We start from the raw sequence: 24,999 nt of genomic DNA on the forward strand, positions 1-24,999 counted from the left end.
CGTTAACACTGGGTGGGGGCAGTTAAACAAAAGGCTAAGGGTATACAAACACTCATTTGTGTGCAGTTTGTAAATGAGTGTTTTGGGGAGTGGTAGTTCTTTTCTGCAGAATGCAGAGCATCTCTTCAAATAGAGAAAATCCAACAGTCATACAGTTTTATGTCCTTGGTGAATTCTTTTCTATGTGGTAATTAAAATGTATCTCTATTGAGGGAAATTATGTCTCATCCTGATACCTTTCCTTTGCTAAAAGGACTGACTCAAAGCTAGGTAGAGAATTACAACATAAAATATTCATTTGATTTTAAGCGCTCAGTTTCCCCCCAGACTTTTATATGTTTTTTTTCAAAGAATTAAAAAAATATATATTTTTTCTAGACAGAGGAAAGGAGGAGGGAGAGAGAGAAACACCACTCGCTGCCCCCTGCATGCACCTTACAGGGGATCGAGCCTGCAACCAGGGGCATGTGCCCTAACGGGAAGGTGCATGGGATGATGCTCAACCAACTGAGCGACACAGGCCAGGGCAACATACTGTTTTTTTCTTTTTTCTTAGAACAGAGTTACTCATCCTCCTTTTTTTTCCTGGCTTTCTTTTTCGCCTTACGTTTGCCCACTTGAGTATCTGACCAATTTTCCCTAAGGTGTAGGGAGTCCTAAATCATATTTTCAAACTTTTACAAGTATGTAACAATGAGTCTTTAAGTGACAGAAATCAGGCCTTCGCTTGGGGAGATGGCACTGTCAGACCAGTGAGGGTTCACCTTCACACCAACTGGGGAGAGGTCCCTGTGGGTGAAAGATTTCCTAGAGCAGCGGTTCTCAACCTGTGGGTCACCAACCTGTGGGTCGTGACCCCTTTGGGGGTCGGACGACCCTTTCACAGGGGTCGCCTAAGACCATCGGAAAACACATACATAATTACATATTGTTTTTGTGATTAATCACTATGCTTTAATTATGTTCAATTTGTAGCAATGAAAATATATCCTGCATATCAGATATTTACATTACGATTCATAGCAGTAGCAAAATTACAGTTATGAAGTAGCAACGAAAATAATTTTATGGTTGGGGGTCACCACAACATGAGGAACTGTATTAAAGGGTCGCGGCATTAGGAAGGTTGAGAACCACTGGTTTAGAGAAAACAGTCTGTCGAACGATGTAAAGTCAGGATCTGACAAAAAGGAAGTTTGGAGGAACTGTTCTTTCTCTACAAACCCACAAGGGGGATGAAATCATTATCTGCTGTTTGTTGTCTTCTAGCGTGAGAAATCTGCCATCTACCAGTTGGAGGAGGAGTATGAAAACCTGCTGGTAAGCCAACTTGTTTCTGAAGTCTTCGTGTTCCGTTCAGTGCAGCTCCATAAACATGGGGCACCGCCTTGGGGGAAGGCACCTGCTCGGTGTTATAACTCAGGACTCTGCAAGCACACTTGGGGGCTTGACGGTGCTAATATTTCCACTGCTGGTTTCCATTAGAACTGAATTTTAAAAGATTTTTTTCTGAAGACAGTACTGAGTGCTGTTTGGCTTGCGAGTGTCACATCAGTCATGTGTGCTGTTAAAGCAATAAAGCTTTTCCACTGGTGAATTGCAGTCTTTTAATGAGGCGTAGGCAAGAACAAGGCTTGCTTTTCTTAGACAGGTTATCAGACCATTGTCACCATTTCATGATAAACTCTGAATCAATTACTTGACTCATAAGAAGTTATATTTCCATTCTTCTGCCTGTGTCGCCCTATCTCCACGTTCTCAGTAGTTTCTTATTGGCAGTGCTACTTTTTAAATAATGTGCCTAATAGTGGCCCTTCTATTAGTTCCGGGTGTGACTGATGGCAGCCTAAATTTTGGGGGTGTAGGAAAGGGCAGAAAAAGCTTGATTTATCTCTTGAAGAATCCCGTTTTCCCTGTTATAGTCTAAAACTAATTATTGAACCGAAATATCAGGATCTGAACGAAGATCCTTCTGGATTCGGCTGTTTCAGGGAATCTAAAACTGCTCCCTTGCTCCTCGAAAGTTTGGCTGGGTCACATACCAGGTGGTCAGTGAATGCAAGAGGTTAATGTTTTACTGATTCTTGTGGGTTTTCTTTTTAAAAGGGACCATATGGGTGTATCTGTGAAATCTGCAGGGAATACCATTAACTGCATGTAGGTATCCTAATGCTGCTTTTGAATGTCCCGTGCAGAAAGCGTCCTTTGAGAGAATGGATCACCTGCGACAGCTGCAGAACATCATCCAGGCCACGTCCCGAGAGATCATGTGGATCAACGACTGCGAGGAGGAGGAGCTGCTCTATGACTGGAGTGACAAGAACACCAACATCGCCCAGAAACAGGAGGCCTTCTCCGTAAGCTTGTCTCTAAGCAGTAGATGCTCGCCTGGAGGCGGGAATGAATGGACTCGCAATAATTTCATCAGCCCGTTGTAATTCAGCCTGTTAAAACGGTCATGAAAAACCATTCCTTTCAGTGACTTATGCGGGACAATGCATTAACTTCCCAGAAGATGTAGATAGTGTAAGAATTAGTTCTCTCACATATCCTGGAGTGGTGTAGCGTAGTAGCAGGCGCATTAAAACCTGCCACTTTACCTGTGTGAATTTGGAGAGACCTATCACCAGGCTGGCCTCAGCCACATACTGAGTGATGTCAGACGTCCTTTCCCATCTTAAAAATGACAGAATTCTTGAGGAAAACGTAACGAGGTTCTTTGATGGTGTCCATTTCCAGATGCAGTTTGTATTTAACATCCTGTGGTGGAAATGCTGGGAGCCATTGGTGACTTGCCCTGAGGATTTGTTTTTCGTTCATTCACAGATACGCATGAGTCAACTGGAAGTTAAGGAAAAAGAGCTCAATAAGCTTAAGCAAGAAAGTGACCAGCTTGTCCTCAATCAGCATCCAGCTTCAGACAAAATTGAGGTAGGCGGCGTGAGATTTATGTTTTCATTAGGATAAAATGGGAACCTAGACCAGGGCTTGACAGTCTTTTTCTGGAAAGGACCAAATAATATTGTAGATTTGCTGGCCATTTGGTGTCTATTGAACTTATTTAACTGCCATTGTAGTGTGAAAACAACCATAACAATATGTAAATGAATGAGCATGACCATAAAACTGTATGTATAAATGCAGGCAAGTGGGCCAGCTGTGGGGCTGTAGTTTGCTGACCTCTGCCCTGGACTGCCCTCTGTGGGCTGTGCTCAAGGCTGACATTAGCTGGTAGCGCTGATAAGGTCATATTGGTTGTTAAAATTTTTTTAATATTTCCATATCAGTTGGTAAGAGTCATTGCCTTAAGCCCCTCAGGCCCTCACATGGGTGCCTGGGCCTCCCATGGTCTAGGAAAAGGGCTTGTGTGGTGGAGGAACCCTGTTCCAGGGCTGTCCCCAGTGTCTGTTCTCATTGGTCATTAGCTTTGCCATTTGGGTGAATGTTTTGTCTAATACTCCTAATGGTATCTACACTGAGTGGCCAGAATATTATGACCGGCCAGATTATTATGACCACCCCATCAGTACTTCATTGACACTTCCAAAAATACTGAATATTGAAAACTTTCTAAGCAAATACTCTCAAGGTTTTATTATTATTATTATTATTATTATTATTATTTGCATAACTAATTCATTTCATTGTACTGTTGGGGTGGTCATAATAATCTGGCCGGTCATAATAATCTGGCCACTCAGTGTATTTGTTAAAACTTGTTTTAAAATTTAATTTCTATCATGTCGAGAGTTCCCGGTTGGAAAATTCTGTTTTTAATATTTGGAAAGAAGTTTCCTTGATTTGGAATTAGACAAAAAAATATTTCATAGCTTTCATTCAGGCTCACATCTCTGTGGTAGAATAGATGCCCCATATGGCTGAGTGGTGGTGAGACAGCCGATGTTTTCTGGTTTCAGGCCTATATGGATACTCTTCAGACACAGTGGAGCTGGATCCTTCAGATCACCAAATGCATTGATGTTCATCTCAAAGAAAATGCTGCCTACTTTCAGGTTTTTATACTTAGTAATAATTTATTGTCTTTTAGGTCATAATGCCTTATCTTCTGAATGTTTTAAAAAGTACTGAAAACAATGTTCAAAGTATTGCATAAACACTACTTATTGGTTTTTAATTTGAGGACCATAGATTGGTAACCTGGTCGTTCACCAAATAGTCTCCTATTGTCACATGAGTTGAAATACTTTCTGCTATGATCTTTTTCTTAACCACCTAGCAACAGATTCTTAGGAAAGAGAGTCCTTGAAATAGAAATAGTAGATGATATTGCTTGTTGAATTGCTTTTCATGGACACGGGATCACTCTCACCCTGAACAGTTTTTTGAAGAGGCCCAGTCAACTGAAGCCTACCTGAAGGGCCTCCAAGACTCCATCAGGAAGAAGTACCCCTGTGACAAGAACATGCCCCTGCAGCGCCTGCTGGACCAGATCAAGGAGCTGGAGGTACCATCTCAGGCCCAGGTCCTGGGCAGCCTTACGCAGGGCAGATAAAATGCCCCCACCGACGCAGCTCAGACTGCGGATTTGCATTATTGTATAGAACATGTGTCTAAAGCTCAGACAAGCATTTTCTTCATCTCTCAGTGGCTTTTCTCAAAATAAATTTCTTTGCATGCTCAGCTGCTGTTGAAAATTACTTTTGCTAAAGCAATTACTATTGCTCAAAATAAAAATGGAGAGGATAACATGAAAATTCCTTTGGAAAAGCTTTCTTCAAGTTTTATCAACATCAGCTTCCCTTTACACAATGATATTCTTTCCAGCCCATTTAATTCACGACTCTGTAGCTTCTTGAGTTGCTTATTATGAAAGGTTCCCATAGTCCCTGAAGAAAGCTGAATTTGTGGCTTTTTACAGCTAATGCAAATGCAGCAGTATGTCATTTGTCATGTCATAGTAGCTATATTAATGTCATTTAAAGATCTTACCCAAAATTCACAGAGTATCTATGTTAAGGTATGATTTTATTTGCAATTGCAGAAAGAACGAGAGAAAATCCTTGAATACAAGCGTCAGGTACAGAACTTGGTGAACAAGTCCAAGAAGATTGTGCAGCTGAAACCGAGGAACCCAGACTACAGAAGCAGCAAGCCCATTATCCTCAGAGCTCTGTGTGACTACAAACAAGACCAGGTGTGTACTCGTGTCTGCAGAGTGAAACAAAAGCGTTCCCTTCCTTTAGGTATTGACTTTTGTCCATCAAGAGAGCAGAACCCACCCTGACCAGTTTGGCTTAGTGGATAGAGCGTCAGCTTGCAGACCAAAGGGTCCCGGGTTCGATTCCGGTCAAGGGCATGTACCTTGGTTGCGGGCACATCCCCAGTGGGGAGTGTGCAGGAGGCAGCTGATCGATGTTTCTCGCTCATCGATGTTTCTAACTCTCTATCCCTCTCCCTTCCTCTCTGTAAAAAATCAATAAAATATATTTTTTAAAAAAAGTTAAAGAGAGCAGAACTTAGTGCAGGTTCCAGCGAGCACCACAGTTAATGTCCTTTTGTGCACAAAGTAGCAAGCGCTAAGCAAGCGCGGCAGCTTTGTTCACAATTACATGATAGTGTCAGTGATTAAGATAGGGCTTATTTTTAAAGGCTTCTAAGTCTTCATGCTTTTTTTCTAATAGGCAAAACTTGTTAGTCTGTGATCATGTTTATCTTTAAACTTCTATCATGAGACATGTGAGCATCCGGCTGCATATAGAGTGCATGTCATTGCAGATTTTATGCAGTAATTGAGCATACCAATTCTGCAGGCGCTGTGGTGAATACAAGTATTTGTATGGAAAGAGGACTTGTTTTCAGTAATTATTTATGTAATTCCCACAGCTCTATTTTCTTACAAAAATTATGGAGGACTTAAGAAATATAAAATATGTTTAGTTGGTTAGATAAATGTTATAAAACAATGGTGTTATTTTACCATGCAGAAATGTTTTAAGAACTTATGTGGAGATGAGAAGAAGTTAAAATGGAGATTGAAGCACCTGAATAGCAAGCTTGTTACATTTCACTAGTTAAGATAGTATCATATTTTAGCTACCCATTTTAAGAAGCTATTCAGGGGTGGGCAAACTTTTTGACTCGAGGGCCACAATGGGTTCTTAAACTGGACCGGAGGGCCGGAACAAAAGCATGGATGGAGTGTTTGTGTGAGCTAATATAAATTCAAAGTAAACATCATTACATAAAAGGGTACGGTCTTTTTTTTTTTTTTAGTTTTATTCATTTCAAACGGGCCGATCTGGCTCACGGGCCATAGTTTGCCCACGGCTGAGCTATGTAGTGTTAACTTAGGTAGCTGTTTAGATGCTGGAGTCAATTTAGAAAGTTATTTTTCTGAGGATCTGATACCAGAATTTTTTATTTAAAAATTTTAAGAGCAAATGAATAAGACAAGTGACTCCCACACATTAAAATCTAATAAATAAAACACAAAATCACAAACAAAGAAAAGCCATGGGGTTAATTTTTTGCTTTATTTGTGGGTTCCCCAGGCTACCTTTGGCAAATTACTTCCTCTAATTCCCTTTATACACACCTTGGAGGCTCACACGTATTATGTAAAGAGCATCATTATTGTTGGGTTGTGTAAAGATAATCTTCAGTTGAGGAAAAGCTAATAAGATAAAAAGCTCAAATAGTTTGCACATTTTCATTTCTGTTTCTATCTTTGAGAAAAAAGGTAAAAGTGTGTACTCATGAATAAAGCCCAAACCCGGGTTGCTTGCCTTACAGAAAATTGTGCACAAGGGGGATGAGTGCATCCTGAAGGACAACAATGAGCGCAGCAAGTGGTACGTGACGGGCCCCGGAGGCGTGGACATGCTCGTGCCCTCTGTCGGCCTGATTATTCCTCCTCCGAATCCTCTGGCTGTGGACCTCGCTGGCAAGTGAGTTGTTCAAGCTCCTCATACCTATGACATGATGGGAGTGGGGAGAAATGGGGCAAATGCTTGTACAAGAAACTTAAACACACCGTTTGTCACTGTAACTACCCTCTCCCAAAAGGAACCTCATGAAGGTCCCTTTACATTGTCTTACAATTTTGAATTGAAGATACTATAGTTATTATGGGAGGATCAGAAAGAATGTCTGACTGTAAGAGGGCTAGAGTATGTAATTGTCATTTGCTTAAAAGGCATTGTTTCAAAGTGCTTCCTTTTTAGACAATCAGTAATCTTGCATGTAGCCATAAATATAAAGTGCTGTTAATATCAATATTCGTTCCTCAATAGGTGGAACATTCATTTTACAGATTGTCCACGGCAGATTCTTCTAAATTGTTAGTTGTGGAAATCTTCAGCTCCCTCAGAATAGGGAGGGAAGCATAATGAGTCCTGTGTGCGCGTTTCTAAGCCTCGGCAGCCATCAGCATTCTGTGGCGCATTCTCCCTGAAGTCCTGCCCAGTGTTAGACCTCTGTCCACTAAAAAGTGTGTTCTGCAAACAAACAACGCACACCAAAAGAATCATACTGTATATTTTGATCAAAATGATTGAAAATATACTAATACTAGAGGCCAAGTGCACAAAATTTGTGCATGAGTAGGGTTCTTAGGCCTGGCCAGTGATCAGAGCTGATTGGGGCCTTCTGGCTGCCAGCCGGGGCCTTCCTATGTTCCGTGCTGTCCTCTGGTGGTCAGTGCACATCATAACGAGCGATTGAACTCCCCGTCTCCAGGTTGAACTCCCGAGAGGACACTTTGCATATTAGCCTTTTGTATATATAGACAGATCATTGAGCATGTACTTTGGGGAGTAAATTAGTAAAAATGTATTGCAACATTGAATGTTTTGAAAATTATGCCTTCACCCATTACTGTCAGTTCAGTTTTTTTGTGCAGTCATGTAAGCATGGCCAAGTTTCCCATAAGGGACATGGGAAAGTTTGAAAGCCAGGCTCAGCATGTTTCCCCCTTGGCTTCCTAGGATCGAGCAATACTACGAAGCCATCTTGGCTCTATGGAACCAACTCTACATCAACATGAAGAGCCTGGTGTCCTGGCACTACTGCATGATTGACATCGAGAAAATCAGGGCCATGACTATTGCCAAGGTATGTCCCCAGGACAACCCCAGGCTGCCTGGAAGAGGCACCAAGCTGTTCCCCACAGTGTGTGTGTTTCTGCTAGTCACACCTTCTAGTGGTGCAGTTAATGCTGTTATATCTCATTGAGAGAATCAGCTTAGCCTGCCTTAGAGGTAGCCTGTCCAATGTAGAATGGGAGGGATTCACATGTGGCTGGTTAGAGACTAATTAAAGTTACCTGACAGGCCAGTAGTACCTGTGGAAAAGGTCCTATAATATTCTGGATCCTATTCTCTTTAGATGTAATGGAAAGTTAGGTCATAAATTATTGACTGGGTATCATAGAAGTAAAAGGTGGAATGAATTATTAGCAGAACATCAAAGCATTAGTTACACGAGATCGGTGGTTTTCAAATTGGGGTCTAAGAATTCCAGTGAGGGGGTCCTCTCTCAATGAGGAGAGGGGCTGGAAACGGGCCATTTTGGGCTCCCCTGAACCTTTTTTCTTTTTAGTCAAAACAGCTTTGCTGTGCTCTGCTTTACATTTGGGGCTTCTGAATAGTATTTCCTTTGAAGAATATAATTCTGTAGGAAAAAAGAAATTGACAGCCCATTGCTATGTTTCTTAGGAGCAATCTGTACTGCCTCAAAGACCTTTTGTATCTCAATGGGCCTATGATGAGCATTGCCCCAAGCCCCCTCTAGCACAGGGCCTTTCTCAGCAGGCTTTCTCTTGGCCGGGCTATGGGGCAACCATAAATCACTTTGCTTGGCTTCCTTCCAGCTGAAAACGATGCGGCAGGAAGATTACATGAAGACCATATCTGACCTTGAGTTACATTACCAAGAGTTCATCAGAAACAGCCAAGGCTCTGAGATGTTTGGGGATGATGACAAACGGAAGATGCAGTCGCAGTTCACAGACGCCCAGAAGCACTACCAGACGCTGGTCATCCAGCTCCCTGGCCACCCCCAGCACCAGACAGGTTTGTTTGGAGCATCTTTCTCTTTGTAGTAACGATCCATGCAGATTTAAAAAGAAAGTAGTTGGCATAAAACTAGTTTCAGAATCATTTCTTTGGAAAATAATATATCAAAATTCATTTATACTCTAAATTTTCAGAATCAAATCAAAGGAAGTAGCTATATTTGTATGCAGTATCTATTTTTTATTTTTGTGGCCTACCACCCTTCTAACTAGGAATTCTCTGATTTTTGTGGTCCTAACATATTTTTTCAGTAACCACAACTGAAATCACTCATGTTGGTTCCTGCCAAGATGTCAACCATAATAAAGTAATTGAAGCCAACAGAGAAAATGACAAGCAGGAAACCTGGATGCTGATAGAGCTCCAGAAGATTCGCAGGCAGATGGAGCTCTGCGAGGGCAGGATGGCTCTTAAAAACATCCTTCTGGCAGACCAAGGGTCTTCTCACCACATCACCGTGAAGATAAATGAGCTAAAGGTATTTTGATATTTTGTCTGATTTTTGGTATATTTATATTTATATGCAAACTATTTTTAAAAACTCCTGGTTTTAATATGTATAGGCAAGAATCATTCATTTTCAAGAAAACGGGTTTCTGGCATGATTTCTTTTTTTCTTTCCCATGCTTCCAGATTTGTAGATGTTTACCAGGCTGGGGATTAGCCACCTTTGCTGTTAGGTTGTGGGTTGCTGAATCAAGCTACAGTGTTTTCCCTTTGTGCCATGTAGTACTTTGTTCATTTCAAACGTTTCACAAACATTAATTTGGCTTCTGCCTACAACAGCCTATGCTATGGGCTAGGCAGGTGGAATTATCTTTTTTTTTAATGTTTTTATTGATTTCAGTGAGGAAGGGAGAGGGAGATAGAAACATCAGTGATGAGAGAGAATCATTGATCGGCCACCTCCTGCACGCCCCCCACTGGGGATCGAACCCACAACCTGGGCATGTGCCCTGACAGGGAATTGAACCGTGACCTCCTGGTTCACAGGTCAACGCTCAACCGCTAAGCCATGCTGTCCGGGCAGGTGGAATTGTCTTTATTTGTAGACAGGAAACTGGCGCTGAGAGATTTGGTTGGTGGAGTAAAAGCTCAAAGCCGCTGGTGGAGCTGGGACCACAGCCCAGGTGTTTCAGCTTGTAGCTCAGTCTTCTCTGCCCAGCCACACCTGGGCACTGTGTTGGCATGTCCTAGGTGTAAATTGTAAGTAAGGGGTCACGTTGCACAGTGTTTGTAAGGCCACCCTGAAGAAGGAAGGGAAAGGTCCAGTCAGTCCCTTTCTTGAATCCTTTACATTTAGTGAACTTTTAAAGGACAAACACGATCACAGGAGTCACACAATTAAATCAAGAAAGTGTTCCTTCTTTTTTGACAGAGTGTGCAGAATGATTCCCAAGCAATTGCTGAAGTCCTCAACCAGCTTAAAGATATGCTAGCTAACTTCAGAGGTTCGGAAAAATATTGCTATTTACAGAATGAGGTATTTGGGCTGTTTCAGAAACTGGAAAACATCAATGGCGTTACAGATGGCTACTTAAATAGGTAATCACAACTAATGCTTTATCTCAGACATTTTGCTTTGCTCAAGCTTCATTTTATCACACTTATTTGCTTTATAAGCTTGGCTTGCTGAATCCTTCGCCTCACAGTTTCTGTTGTCACTGGAGGCTTAGTTAACATTCTGTGCTTTTGAGAGAGACTCCTCTAGCCAAGGGTGTCAATTTCACTGCACTGAGATCTAACTTATCTTACAACTCAGATATGCTCTAAGGGCTAGAGCAGGGGTCCTCAAACTTTTTAAACAGGGGGCCAGTTCACTGTCCCTCAGACCGTTGGAGGGCCGGACTATAGTTTAAAAAAACAAAACAAAACTATGAACAAATTCCTATGCACAATGCACATATCTTATTTTGAAGTAAAAAAACAAAACGGGAACAAATACAATATTTGTATTTGCATGTGGCCCGCGGGCCGAAGTTTGAGGACCCCTGGGCTAGAGTTTAGAATTCCCCAGTTAATGCAGAATGTTGGTCTGAAGCATGATGGGGGAGCGGGAGGGGTAGATTGCTCCTGCAGCTTATAAACTAGGCAAAAAATTTATCTGCTCTACTGTTGTCCTCTTTCATGAATAGTAGCAGGAGCCAGAGGTTCAAAGTTTAATGAAATCATGGGCAATGAATGCTGTTTGCCTCTTTTGGTCTTTACAGCTTATGCGCAGTGCGAGCACTGCTCCAGGCCATCCTCCAAACAGAAGACATGTTAAAGGTTTATGAAGCCAGACTCACCGAAGAGGAAACTGTCTACCTGGATCTGGACAAAGTGGAAGCTTACCGCTGTGGCCTGAAGGTAATGTGAAGGGACGCCACCGGGGCCCAGGTACGGGAAGTAATAAGGGACTCAGTTCCAGTGATAAAGCTTCACCAAGTTTTCATGGATTTGAGGACCAAATTTTGTTGGCCACACATGTTGATATTAATTGTTATCTCTAATACACTGTTTTTCAGAGTGCATTAGTAGGAACTATGTGAGAAAGTAATTTGTGGTGAGATTAGTCTGTGGAATGCCTAGCTAAACGTAGTTAAACTGGTTTCTATACTCTGGGATTTCTCAGAGCCATTAATACATTAATACATGTTATAATTATTCAGGCAAAGGATCGAGTGTAATATTTAGCATTTCTCAAACTAATTTACACATTTAATCATTTTTTAATGAAGGAACTAAATCACTGGCACATTTATTGGGAAATGAAATCAGTAAATATATTTTCCTGAATTGATCATCACTTAAAAATATGAATATTTTATAGAGTTTTATAAAAAAAATTTTATTTGGTGATTTGCAGTGAGACATGAATAGATGAGATGAATTTATACTCTTTTTTTCTCTGATGACAGAAAATTAAAAATGACTTGAACTTGAAGAAGTCATTGTTGGCCACCATGAAGACAGAACTGCAGAAAGCCCAGCAGATCCACTCCCAGACTTCACAGCAGTATCCACTTTATGACCTGGATCTGGGCAAGTTCAGTGAAAAAGTCACACAGTTGACAGATCGCTGGCAAAGAATAGATAAACAGATAGACTACAGGTATGCTGGCCTCCTTCTGCACTTTCTTCCCAATTGTTTGTTCCTGAGATAATGGCACTTGAAATAATCACTATAAAAATAATGGTTTTGTTTTGTATGTAAGTTAGTCAATACAGGTGTTCTGTTTATGATCGGCCTGTAGATAGCTTTGTTAGAAACGGAAGGACAGTACATCCCAATAGCCAAGATTGAACAAGCCCAAGCCAGGTGCCATCCAGGTTCTTGGGGAAATAGTAGAAGACATTGATCAAGCTCTTTTGTGCCCCATAAACAAACCCTTGTTATGATTATTGGAGAAAGAAGATATGTTCTTACTAAAAGTTTATGAAAATTAAATCTTAACCAAAGAAATGCTTTATTGCACACGAGGTTTTTAAAAAAAACTCCTGAATCTTGCTTGTAATTCATTTTGTTAGCAGTGCTTTTTATTTATTTTTTTAATCATCACTGAGGATATGTTTTTATTGATGAGAGAGAGAGAGAAAGAGAGAGACATTGATGTGAGAGAGAACCATTGATTGGTTGCCTCCTGTACACACCTTGACCAGGGATCGAACTTGCAGCCTGGGTATGTGTCCTGACTGGGAATCGAATCTACAACCTTTTGGTGTATGGGATGACGCTCCAACCAACTAAGTCACCTGGCCAGGGCTACCAGTGCTTTTAAAAAACATCTTTATTGTTAGGTAATTCACATGCCATATAGATCATTCATTTAATGTGTACAATTCAGTGGTTTTTAGTATATTCAGAATTGTGTAACCATCACTACAATCTAAGTTAGAACATTTTTGTCATCCTCACAAAGAAACCCTCTACCCACCAGCCATCACTACCACCCAACTTTCTGTCTATATAGGTTTGCCTGTTCTGGACATTTCATATCAATGGAATCAAACAATATATGGTCATTTGCAGTTGGCTTTTCTCACTTAGAGTGTTTTCAAGGTTCACACATGATGTAGCATATGTTAGTACTGCATTTCTTTTATGGCTGAATAATATTTTATGTGTGGATATATTACATTTTGTTTATCCTTTCATCCATTGATGGATATTTTGGTTGTTTCCAGTTTTTTACTATTGTGAAAAATGCTGCTATGAACATTCATGTGTAAATTTTGTGTGGATGTATGTTTTCATTTCTCTTGGGTAAATACGAAGTGGAATGGCTTGGTCATATAGGAGCTCTCTATAAAATACTTTGAGGAACAACTGCAGTGCTTTAACGATTTCAATAATTTTATCTGTGCTTTCTCTAGATTATGGGACCTAGAGAAACAAATCAAGCAACTGAGGAATTATCGTGATAACTACCAGGCTTTCTGCAAGTGGCTCTATGATGCCAAACGCCGCCAGGATTCCTTAGAATCCATGAAGTTTGGAGATTCCAACACAGTCATGAGATTTTTAAATGAGCAGAAGGTAAAAGTCAACTTGTCATTCCATAGCCGTTTTGAAATTACTTGGGTGTAGGCTGTATTTTCCTCTGGTTTTCATAGCAGTGCCTGGGTTTGAAATGATTAATATTACTAGCCTATTTTGTGAATGCTTAAAAGGCTGCCCAGAGGAAAACAATTGAGATATTTATAAAGAGATGCAGTTATGACTATAGAAATAATGTAATATTATACTAAAGTATTTTTATAAATTGAGTTAAAAGGACCAGAAAAGAATTCTGACTGGAAAGTAACCTTTTGAGTAGATAAGAAGTTGAAGAGCTTTGTTCTATTTTCTGAATAGAACATATGCTCATCTCTTAAGGTTTAACTGTGAGAATAGGAGGCCAGTACATGCAGTAATAAACTGAGAGAGAAAAAACAAGGAACAGAGGTTAAAAAGTGAAATAACATTTCTTTTTAAATATATATACACTTTAACATTTGTAAATAATATTTTATTTTCTTATATAGAACTTGCATAATGAAATTTCTGGCAAACGAGACAAATCAGAAGAAGTACAAAAAATTGCTGAACTTTGTGCAAATTCAATTAAGGTATGCTGCTTTTACAAAGAATGTTGGTATTTCATCAAGAATATTATTAACTGCATGATTTTCTGATTCAGTTTCGAGATTATAAACTTCTCGAGGATAGCAATTATGGATCTTATATGTTCTTTCCTAAACAAACCATAAGAATTTGTTATCCATTAGTATGAATTCATTACACATTGGCAATACCTGTGGGGCTGGGCTGGGCCTCATCCTCTAGACTGATGGCATGTACAGAATTCTCCAGTTAGCATATAAAGATGTAATGCTTGGTTTAATAGTACGATATTAGCTGCGTGGGCACTAGCTACATATGATAGCCTTTGGTGTTGGTCATTAGCAATACAGTTTGATATTTTGAAATGTGGAGTGGTAGCTGTCAGTGACTATAAGTTCACGAAGTATGTATTTCTTAAACTCTATCATTCTGCAGGATTATGAACTCCAGCTGGCATCATATACCTCAGGACTGGAAACACTACTGAACATACCTATTAAGAGAACCATGGTTCAGTCTCCTTCTGGGGTGATTCTGCAAGAGGTATGTATGTCATTACATATCTCTTAGGGCCTGCCCTTCCTTCTGCCTCCTCCCTTGTCTTCTTCCTGTCTTCCCTGCAGCCCTAAATTCATCTTTTGTTATAGGGTATCCACTCAAAAAGGTTGAATAGAAGGTTATGTTCCTTCTAGTGTGAGTGATCAGTATGTGATGCATTTTAGGAAATGATCAGTAGAAGTCTGAATCTGTTGTCTATTTATTAGAATTTTTGCAGAAATTAGGCTTAAATTCTGAATTTAATGAGGGAGACTTTAAAAAATGGAAACTATCTTGTAGATTTTTAAAAGACAAGTTTTCCCTAAAAAATTGTCAGAGAACTTCACCTGTCAGATGGTTTAGGGCAAGGGTGGGAAATGTCTGGCCTAAGGGCCATATGAAGCCCTTGACACCATTTGGTCTGGCCCTGCCAAGGCATTAGGGGTGAGTTATTAAATGTTTGACCAAATATAGCAAGCTAATTTTTAAGTTGATAATTTTGTATGGCCCATGAATGACGTTATAACTACCCAAATGGCTCTTGGCAGAAAAAAGGTTCCCCATCCCTGGTTTAGGGAAAACACCCTGTAGAGCTAAGGATGGAATACAGTGTTTTTAGCCCTTTTTATGTTGATGTACTCCTAGAATTTGGCATTAGCATGCATGAAAGAAGGGAATTCACTCTTTGAATTAAAATTTTGCTATTTCATTGTTTTATAAAACAAAATCGGTCAACATGCATAGGGCTATTTTGGAATGTAATAATCTTTTTTATCTTCTTTCACTCTGTTTCTCCAAGGCTGCAGACATGCATTCTCGGTACATAGAACTAATTACAAGATCTGGAGACTATTTCAGATTCTTAAGTGAGATGCTGAAGAGTTTGGAAGACCTGAAGGTAATTTTTATTTATTTTATTTCCTTGAAGCATCAAAAAGTTAGAGTAGAACCTTATTAATACTGTCTCATTATAACATGGATTTGGGCATACTTACTGGTAAAACTGTTTTTCTACATAATTAGTATAATATAGTTTGCTCATGAGCCTGGGGTTAGTCCCATGCTCTAGTACACTGCTCAAAATGCTTTAGGTAATATTTACAAAACTATAGCTATTTTACCTTTCCCCAAACTAGTAATTTCATTTATAGTTTGGTCAAGGAATTTACTTTATTTCTTTGTATTAAATCAAGACTAAGAACGTACTGGATGATAGCTGCATTTGAATATTTCATGTTGAGTGATTGTTTAACTTACTCCTCATTTCTAATACTTGAATTGAGTTTATATGGAAACTTACTGTATTCCTTGAAATAAAGCAAACATAATTTATGAAATCATAAGCTTTTGCTTTTGGAAGAAAGCACGTCATTTATAGATGAGGAAGCTGAAACTCAAAGGTATATCATTTGCTAAGATCATACAAGCAGTTGAAAAATTATGAGGAAAATACAGATTTCTTGAATTTTTGTCAAGTAGTTTTAGTCTTATATCCCTCTCTATGTGTGTGCTTGTATGTGTGGTATGTGTGTGCTTATATGTGTATCAGTATGTGTGCATGTATGCAGGTGTGTAAAGAGAAATGAAAATGTACACTGATCTGGGAGGGGTCAAGTACTGTTTCCTTCTTGTGCTATGACGTGTTTTTGTTTCAACATGTTTCTGATTTTACTTTTGTAGCTGAAAAATACGAAGATTGAAGTTTTAGAAGAGGAGCTTAGACTGGCCCGAGATGCTAACTCTGAAAACTGCAATAAGAACAAATTCCTGGATCAGAACCTGCAGAAATATCAGACAGAGTGTTCCCAGTTCAAAGCAAAGCTTGTGAGCCTGGAGGAACTAAAGAGACAAGCTGAGCTGGATGGAAAGGCAGCTAAGCAAAATCTAGACAAGTGCTATGGCCAAATAAAAGAACTCAATGAGAAGATCACCAGACTGACTTATGAGATTGAAGATGAAAAGAGAAGAAGAAAGGCTGTGGAAGACAGATTTGACCAACAGAAGAGTGACTATGACCAACTGCAGAAAGCCAGGCAATGTGAAAAGGAGAGCCTTGGTTGGCAAAAAATAGAGTCTGAAAAAGCCATCAAAGACAAGGAGTTCGAGATAGAAAGGTTGAGGATTCTTCTGCAGGAGGAGAGTGCCCGGAAGAGAGAATATGAAAGTGAGCTGGCAAAGGTAAGAAACCACTATAATGAGGAGATGAGTAATTTAAGGAACAAGTTTGAAACAGAGATTAACATTACGAAGACCACCATCCAGGAGATAAGCATGCAAAAGGAGGATGATTCCAAAAACCTTAGAAACCAGCTTGACAGACTCACAAGGGAAAATCGAGATCTGAAGGATGAGATCGTCAGGCTGAATGACAGCATCCTGCAGACCACTGAGCAGCGAAGGCGGGCTGAGGAAGATGCCCTTCAACAAAAGGCCTGTGGCTCCGAGACGATGCAAAAGAAGCAGCAGCTGGAGATAGAGCTTAAGCAGGTCATCCAGCAGCGCTCAGAGGACAATGCAAGACACAAGCAGTCCCTGGAGGAGGCTGCAAAAACCATTCAGGACAAAAACAAGGAGATTGAAAGACTCAAAGTTGATTTTCAGGATGAGGCGAAGCGCCGCTGGGAATATGAAAATGAACTGGCTAAGGTAAGAAACAATTACGACGAGGAAATCATTAGCTTAAAAAACCAGTTTGAGACCGAGATCAACATCACCAAGACGACCATCCACCAGCTCACCATGAAGAGGGAAGAGGACACCAGTGGCTACCGAGCCCAGATAGATAACCTCACCAGAGAAAACAGGAGCCTCTCTGAAGAAGTGAAGAGGCTGAAGAACACTTTAGCCCAGACCACAGAGAATCTCAGGAGGGTTGAAGAAAACGTCCAGCAGCAAAAGGCCACGGGCTCGGAGGTGTCTCAGAGAAAGCAGCAGCTGGAGATTGAGCTGAGACAGGTCACTCAGATGCGAACAGAAGAGAGCCTGAGATACAAGCAGTCTCTTGATGATGCTGCCAAGACCATCCAGGACAAAAACAAAGAGATAGAGAGATTAAAACAACTTATAGAAACAGAGACCAATGAACGACAATTCCTGAAAGATGAAAATGCTAAATTACAAAGGACCCAGTTTGACCTGCAGAAAGCAAATGACAGTGCAACAGAGACGATAAGCAAATTGAAGGTTCACGAGAAAGAACTAACACGCCTGAGAATCGACTATGAAAGGATTTCCCAGGAGAGGACCGTGAAGGACCAGGACATCACAAGATTCCAGAATTCTCTGAAAGACTTGCAGTTGCAGAAACAGAAAGTGGAGGAGGAGCTGATGCGGCTGAAGAGGACGGCCTCAGAAGACTCCTGCAAGAGGAAGCAGCTAGAGGAGGAACTAGACGGCATGAGGAGGTCTTTGAAGGAGCAAGCGATAAAAATCACCAGCCTGACCCAGCAGCTGGAGCAGGTGTCCATCATTAAGAAAAGGAGCGAGGATGACCTCCGGCAGCAGAGGGATGTGTTGGACGGCCACGTGAGGGACAAGCAGAGGACCCAGGAAGAGCTGAGGAGGCTGGCCTCGGAGGTAGAGGCCCTGAGGCGCCAGCTGCTCCAGGAACAAGAAAATGTCAAACAGGCTCACGTAAGGAACGAGCATTTCCAGAAGGCGATAGAAGATAAAAGCAGAAGCTTAAATGAAAGCAAAATAGAAATCGAGAGGCTGCAGTCTCTCACAGAGAACTTGACCAAGGAGCACTTGATGTTGGAGGAAGAACTACGGAACCTGAAGCTGGAATATGATGAGCTCAGGAGGGGCCGAAGTGAAGCCGATAGTGATAAAAACGCAACCATCTCTGAACTAAGAAGCCAACTGCAGATCAGCAACAACCGAACCCTGGAACTGCAGGGGCTGATTAATGATTTACAGAGAGAGAGGGAAAATTTGAGACAGGAAATTGAGAAATTCCAAAAGCAGGCTTTAGAGGTATTCACAGCTCCACTGTCTCTCAAATAATTCACTTCATTGTCATCTTACCTGAACTGTGCTCTTGTTACTGAGATGGATGCTTGTAGAAAGTCTACTTTTTCTTTTTATTACTGTACTATCTGTCATCATCCAGGCAACTGCTTTAAAGTAGCTTCAGTGCTTTTTGCACTTCCACTCTGTCACTGTGTCAATGCCAATTTGTGTGTAACCTGTGTTTGGCTCTGCTTTTAGAACTTTAGCATAGGTATAACATCTGAGATCAATTCCTCTGAGTGTCTCACTCTATTTTATAGAAGATAGCTCTTACTTAGTGAGCTATGACCTATATTTTTAATTTAAAATTTCCTAAATAAAAGCCATGTCATAGGCGTTTTCGATGCAATTTTAAAATCACCTTTTCTCTCTTGCTTGCATGCTTTTTCTGCATGCATTATTCTACTCTCTAGATCATGGCCTCACTTGTTTGGCTTTTATTTTTTTAACCCCTAAATTTAAAAACAACTTCTTTAGCTTCTAATACATTTGACTTCTATAGACAATATTTGTGTGGGGCTGGGTGTGGGTTATGTATATATTTGCAAAGATTTTTATTGCTTTTTAAAACATGTTAGTGTAACTGTAACAGGTGAGGTGTAGGTATAGCAGGTGTAATTAATTACCTAGAACACAACTGCTATATTTTCTTGAAACTTAATTGCTGTTAAGAACAAGACAGGTCTACAACTTCTAGTTCCTTTTATGGGGGGAAAAAAAGTAAGTATGAAGCCATTTTGCAAAGTGGCAACATAAATCTACAGAATTTTTTCATGAATTTATAAGATAACAAAATAACAGTATACCCAGGGAAACAAAGAAAAGAAAATAAGCACTTTTTTTTTTTTTTTTTTTTTTTTTTTTAGATAATGTAGGAAAAGAGGTTAAATTATGGTAGTCATATGATATGATTCAAACATGTTTTTCCCATTTCTTTCTTTTTAAATTACAGGCATCTAATAGGATTCATGAATCAAAGAGTCAGTGCACGCAGGTGGTGCAGGAAAGAGAGAGCCTGCTGGTGAAAATCAAGGTTCTGGAGCAAGACAAGATCAGGCTGCAGAGGCTGGAGGATGAGCTGAACCGCGCCAAAGCAACCCTAGAGGCAGAAAGCAGGGTGAAACAGCGCCTTGAGTGTGAGAAACAGCAAATCCAGAATGACCTGAACCAGTGGAAAACTCAATATTCCCGCAAAGAAGAGGCTATTAGAAAGATAGAGTCAGAAAGAGAAAAGAGCGAGAGAGAGAAGAACAGCCTTAGGAGTGAGATCGAAAGACTCCAGGCTGAGATCAAGAGGATTGAAGAGAGGTGCAGGCGAAAGCTGGAGGATTCTACCAGGGACACACAGTCCCAGTTGGAAACAGAACGTTGCCGACTTCAGAGGGAAATCGATAAACTCAAACAGCGCCCATATGGATCCCATCGGGAGACCCAGACGGAGTATGAATGGACTGTTGACTCCTCCAAGCTGGTGTTTGATGGACTGAGGAAGAAGGTGACGGCGATGCAGCTCTACGAGTGCCAGCTGATTGACAAAACAACCTTGGACAAACTGCTGAAGGGGAAAAAGTCAGTGGAAGAAGTTGCTTCTGAAATCCAGCCTTTCCTTCGGGGCGCAGGAGCTATCGCTGGAGCTTCTGTTTCCCCTAAGGAAAAGTACTCTTTGGTAGAGGCCAAGAGAAAGAATCTAATCACCCCAGAATCCACAGTCATGCTTCTGGAGGCCCAGGCAGCTACAGGTGGTATAATTGATCCCCATAGGAATGAGAAGCTGACGGTTGACAATGCAATAGCTCGGGACCTCATTGATTTCGATGACCGACAACAGATATATACGGCAGAAAAAGCTATCACTGGTTTTGATGACCCATTTTCAGGCAAGACAGTATCCCTTTCAGAAGCCATCAAGAAAAATTTGATTGATAGAGAAACCGGAATGCGCCTGCTGGAAGCCCAGATCGCTTCAGGGGGTGTAGTGGACCCCGTGAACAGTGTCTTTTTGCCAAAAGATGTAGCCTTGGCCCGTGGGCTGATTGACAGAGATTTGTATAGGTCCCTGAATGATCCCCGAGATAGTCAGAAAAACTTTGTGGATCCAGTCACCCAAAAGAAGGTCAGTTACATGCAGCTGAGGGAACGGTGCAGAATTGAACCTCACACTGGTCTGCTTTTGCTGACGGTACAGAAGAGAAGTATGTCCTTCCCAGGAATCAGACAGCCTGTGACCGTTTCTGAGCTAGTGGATTCTGGCATATTGGGACTATCCACTGTAAATGAACTGGAATCAGGTCGAATTTCCTATGATGAAGTTGGTGAGAGAATTAAGGACTTCCTTCAGGGTTCAAGCTGCATAGCAGGAATTTACAATGAGACCACAAAACAGAAGCTTGGCATTTATGAGGCCATGAAGATTGGCTTGGTCCGACCTGGTACTGCTCTGGAGTTGCTGGAAGCCCAAGCAGCTACTGGCTTTATAGTGGATCCTGTTAGCAACTTGAGGTTAACAGTGGAGGAAGCCTATAAAAGAGGTCTGGTGGGTATTGAGTTCAAAGAAAAGCTCCTGTCTGCAGAACGGGCTGTCACTGGGTATAATGACCCTGAAACGGGAAACATTATCTCTTTGTTCCAAGCGATGAACAAGGAACTCATTGAGAAGGGCCACGGCATTCGATTGTTAGAAGCACAGATTGCAACCGGTGGGATCATCGACCCGAAGGAGAGCCATCGGTTACCAGTTGACATGGCCTACAAGAGGGGCTACTTTAATGAGGAGCTCAGCGAGATTCTCTCAGATCCAACTGATGACACAAAAGGGTTTTTTGACCCAAACACTGAGGAAAATCTTACCTATCTTCAGCTAAAAGAAAGATGCATCAAGGATGAGGAAACAGGGCTCTGTCTACTGCCTCTGAAAGAAAAGAAGAAGCAGGTGCAGACATCGCAGAAGAATACCCTAAGGAAGCGTAGAGTGGTCATCGTGGACCCAGAAACCAACAAGGAGATGTCTGTTCAGGAGGCTTACAAGAAGGGCCTTATCGATTATGAAACTTTTAAGGAGCTATGTGAGCAGGAGTGTGAGTGGGAAGAAATAACCATCACTGGGTCTGACGGCTCCACCAGGGTGGTCCTGGTAGATAGAAAGACAGGCAGTCAGTATGATATTCAAGATGCTATTGACAAGGGCCTTGTTGACAGGAAGTTCTTTGAACAGTACCGATCCGGCAGCCTCAGCCTCACCCAATTTGCTGATATGATCTCCTTGAAAAATGGTGTTGGCAACAGCAGTGGCATGGGTGGTAGTGTCAGTGATGAAGTTTTTAGCAGTGCCCGACATGAGTCAGTAAGTAAGATTTCCACCATATCCAGTGTCAGGAATTTGACTATCAAGAGCAGCTCTCTGTCTGACCCCCTGGAGGAATCAAGCCCCATTGCAGCCATCTTTGACATAGAGAACCTGGAGAAGATCTCCATTGCAGAAGGCATAGAGCGGGGCATTGTGGATAGCATCACTGGTCAGAGGCTTCTGGAGGCTCAGGCCTGCACAGGCGGCATTATCCATCCAACCTCCGGTCAGAAGCTGTCACTGCAGGATGCGATCTCCCAGGGCCTGGTGGATCAAGAGATGGCTACCAGGCTGAAGCCTGCTCAGAAAGCCTTCATTGGCTTTGAAGGTGTGAAGGGAAAGAAGATGTCGGCAGCAGAAGCAGTGAAAGAAAAATGGCTTCCATATGAGGCTGGCCAGCGCTTCATGGAGTTCCAGTACCTCACAGGAGGCCTAGTTGACCCCGAAGTGCATGGGAGGATAAGCGTTGAGGAAGCCATCAGAAAGGGGTTTATCGACGGCCGAGCAGCTCAGAGGCTGCAAGATATCAGCAGCTATGCCAAAATCCTGACCTGCCCCAAAACCAAATTGAAAATATCCTATAAGGATGCCATGAATCGCTCCATGGTGGAAGATGTCACTGGCCTGCGCCTTCTGGAGGCCGCCTCTGTTTCATCCAAGGGCTTGCCTAGCCCTTATAACATGTCTTCTGCTCCAGGCTCCCGCTCCGGCTCCCGCTCTGGATCTCGCTCAGGCTCCCGCTCTGGTTCCCGCAGTGGGTCCAGGAGAGGAAGCTTTGATGCCACAGGGAATTCTTCCTACACTTACTCCTCCTACTCCTTTAGCAGCAGCTCTATTGGGCACTAATAGTCAGTTAGAAATGGTTGCTATACCTTGACTTCATTTATATGCATTTTTTCACTTTATTAAATAATAAAGAAAATCTAATGCTTGCAATATAGTGATAGAATTTTCTGTGCTTAAGAAAACATTGCCAGGGTTAAATCAAGTAGTAAAGGCGGTTCTGGCTTTTTATCTTCTTAGCTCACCTTAGCTATTGTAATACACTGAATGTAGTGTATATGAAGTGGTAATCAGTTGTAAGGATAGCACAAATTGAATTTAGAATTTGTTTTTCTTCTGTTTTTAGATTTTTGATCCATTCTTCTTGAATATTTTTTGGCCTATAATACAGATTTCTGTTCTTGGAGATGAAAATTAAATTGATTACTAATATTTTAGTCATCATTTTGTTTCTCATCTAAATAGTTCCATTTTCTGTATTAGTACATAGTACCCCTCCCCAAGAAAAACCCACCCGAGAAAACCCACCCCAAACTGAGCATTTTGGAATGAGTATCCTTTTAGTTTTAGAATGTGGATTGTATGACCCCTATACTCCTATGTATCTGTTTGGTTTGGTATTAATTTGACTGTATGTTCATAATAGCAGCAATCTTTGCTTTTCTTTGGTCAAAGTTTTCTGTTTATTTTGCTTGTCATTTTCAATGTACTTTAAAAAGATGTCTATGAAGTTTGCTGTTCTAGCAATAAACTTTTGGACTTTTGAATTTTTGTGTTTTGATTTAATAGCATGTTTATACATACAAGGGCATTTAGCAACAGCTTTTTGATTATTATAAAATATATCTAAAACCATCTGTTTTCAAAACACATATTAAGAAAGACTACTTATAAACTATTTTCATTCTGAATTCGTGTTAGAATTTCATCTTTGTAGTTAGTTTTTTTTTCAACGTTTCTCAAGTGCCTGCTGTATACCAGGTAGAGTCCTTGGAAATAAGCCTTTGTAGAAGCCAGGCCAGAGGTCAATACCCTGTTCTATTTTATGGTGGACAATGAATACCAAGCAGCATGGGCAAGTTATCATCATAACATTTAAAAAACATGAGGTGGCTAAGATTCTCATTTGGATATTTCATTTTGTCCCATAAAAGTGTTGTCCTTGAATCTATGAAAATAGTTTCTGAAGAGTTCTTGACTCTCTGTTGAAGGACAAAGAGAAACTTGAAATTAAGACATTTGTCATTAAATTAACATGACTTTAGTGAATATCTATTTAGTGTCTAGTATTCTAGGTACTATGAGGTTCAATAGAATTTAGAAGACCCCTGACTTCAGGCCTTTGCAGCCTGGATGGGGACAGAAGGCACACAACGCAGTCAGTGGGACAACTTGCATATGTCACTAGTATTAATACAATCAAACATTTTATAGTGCAGAGAGGAAATAGGAAAGCAAGTTAAATGCTAATTGATCATACTTAAGATAATACTTAAATTATTGGAGCTTTTGGTACTTAGCGTGAAAACAGCATTCATGTCTTACCTCTTTTCTTGCCCTTGCCCCCTTCCCAATCTAGAAAGGTTTGTAATTAGTTTCATTCACCAAATATTGAGTTCTTCTGTGTGCCACACATTGTGCCAGAAACTGTAGATCCCATGGTAGGAATACATGGTAAAAAAATAGTCCTTGTAATATGAAAGGAAGAAAAAAATATATGATAAATGCTATGTTGGGGGAAGTAGAGTTTCCTTATGCTAGAGCTGCAAGGCTGTGTTATCTTGGGCTGCTGTAATTAGATACCTCAGATGGGGTGGCTTAAATTTATTTTCTCATAGTTCTGGAAGGTAAAATTCCAAGATTAAGTTGCAGTCCAGGATTGGTTTTCTGGTGACAACTTTCAGGCTTGTAGACAGTGATGAGTATGGAGGGAGCTTTGGTGTCTCTTCCTAATCTTTTAAGAATACTAGTCCTATCACATTAGGGCCCCACTCAATAATATCATTTAACCTCCCCCCACCCCCACTTAACCATAATTACCTCTTCTAAAGGCCCTATCTCCAAATATAGTCATATTGGGGGTTAGGGATTAGACAGCATTTGGAGTGGGGGGGTGGGGGGAATGACACAATTCAGCCCATTACAGAGGCCTAAACTAGAATAGGGCAGGAGACTGCTCTAGGAAAATGATGATTAAATAGACT

General features: G+C 40.9%; 1 protein-coding gene across 1 annotated transcript in view; it reads left to right on the forward strand.

Annotated features, from left to right (window-relative positions):
- DSP (desmoplakin) overlaps nt 1-23,554 on the forward strand; it is a 30,491-nt gene extending 6,937 nt beyond the window's left edge. Inside the window, exons 5-23 of the mRNA XM_081086430.1 lie at nt 1,270-1,320; nt 2,196-2,357; nt 2,827-2,931; nt 3,918-4,013; nt 4,340-4,465; nt 5,003-5,155; nt 6,754-6,908; nt 7,947-8,073; nt 8,831-9,032; nt 9,287-9,513; nt 10,414-10,580; nt 11,246-11,384; nt 11,936-12,129; nt 13,392-13,554; nt 14,043-14,126; nt 14,557-14,664; nt 15,458-15,556; nt 16,339-18,633; nt 19,622-23,554. Of these exons, the coding sequence (XP_080942556.1) occupies nt 1,270-1,320; nt 2,196-2,357; nt 2,827-2,931; nt 3,918-4,013; nt 4,340-4,465; nt 5,003-5,155; nt 6,754-6,908; nt 7,947-8,073; nt 8,831-9,032; nt 9,287-9,513; nt 10,414-10,580; nt 11,246-11,384; nt 11,936-12,129; nt 13,392-13,554; nt 14,043-14,126; nt 14,557-14,664; nt 15,458-15,556; nt 16,339-18,633; nt 19,622-22,858 (7,890 nt within the window). The 3' untranslated portion in view covers nt 22,859-23,554. The remainder of the gene's footprint in view (nt 1-1,269; nt 1,321-2,195; nt 2,358-2,826; nt 2,932-3,917; nt 4,014-4,339; nt 4,466-5,002; nt 5,156-6,753; nt 6,909-7,946; nt 8,074-8,830; nt 9,033-9,286; nt 9,514-10,413; nt 10,581-11,245; nt 11,385-11,935; nt 12,130-13,391; nt 13,555-14,042; nt 14,127-14,556; nt 14,665-15,457; nt 15,557-16,338; nt 18,634-19,621) is intronic.
- Nucleotides 23,555-24,999: the final 1,445 nt, after the last annotated feature.

The sequence above is a fragment of the Myotis nattereri genome (assembly GCF_964212035.1).
Source record: "Myotis nattereri genome assembly, chromosome: 3".
In the NCBI taxonomy this organism is placed as follows: Eukaryota; Metazoa; Chordata; class Mammalia; order Chiroptera; family Vespertilionidae; genus Myotis; species Myotis nattereri.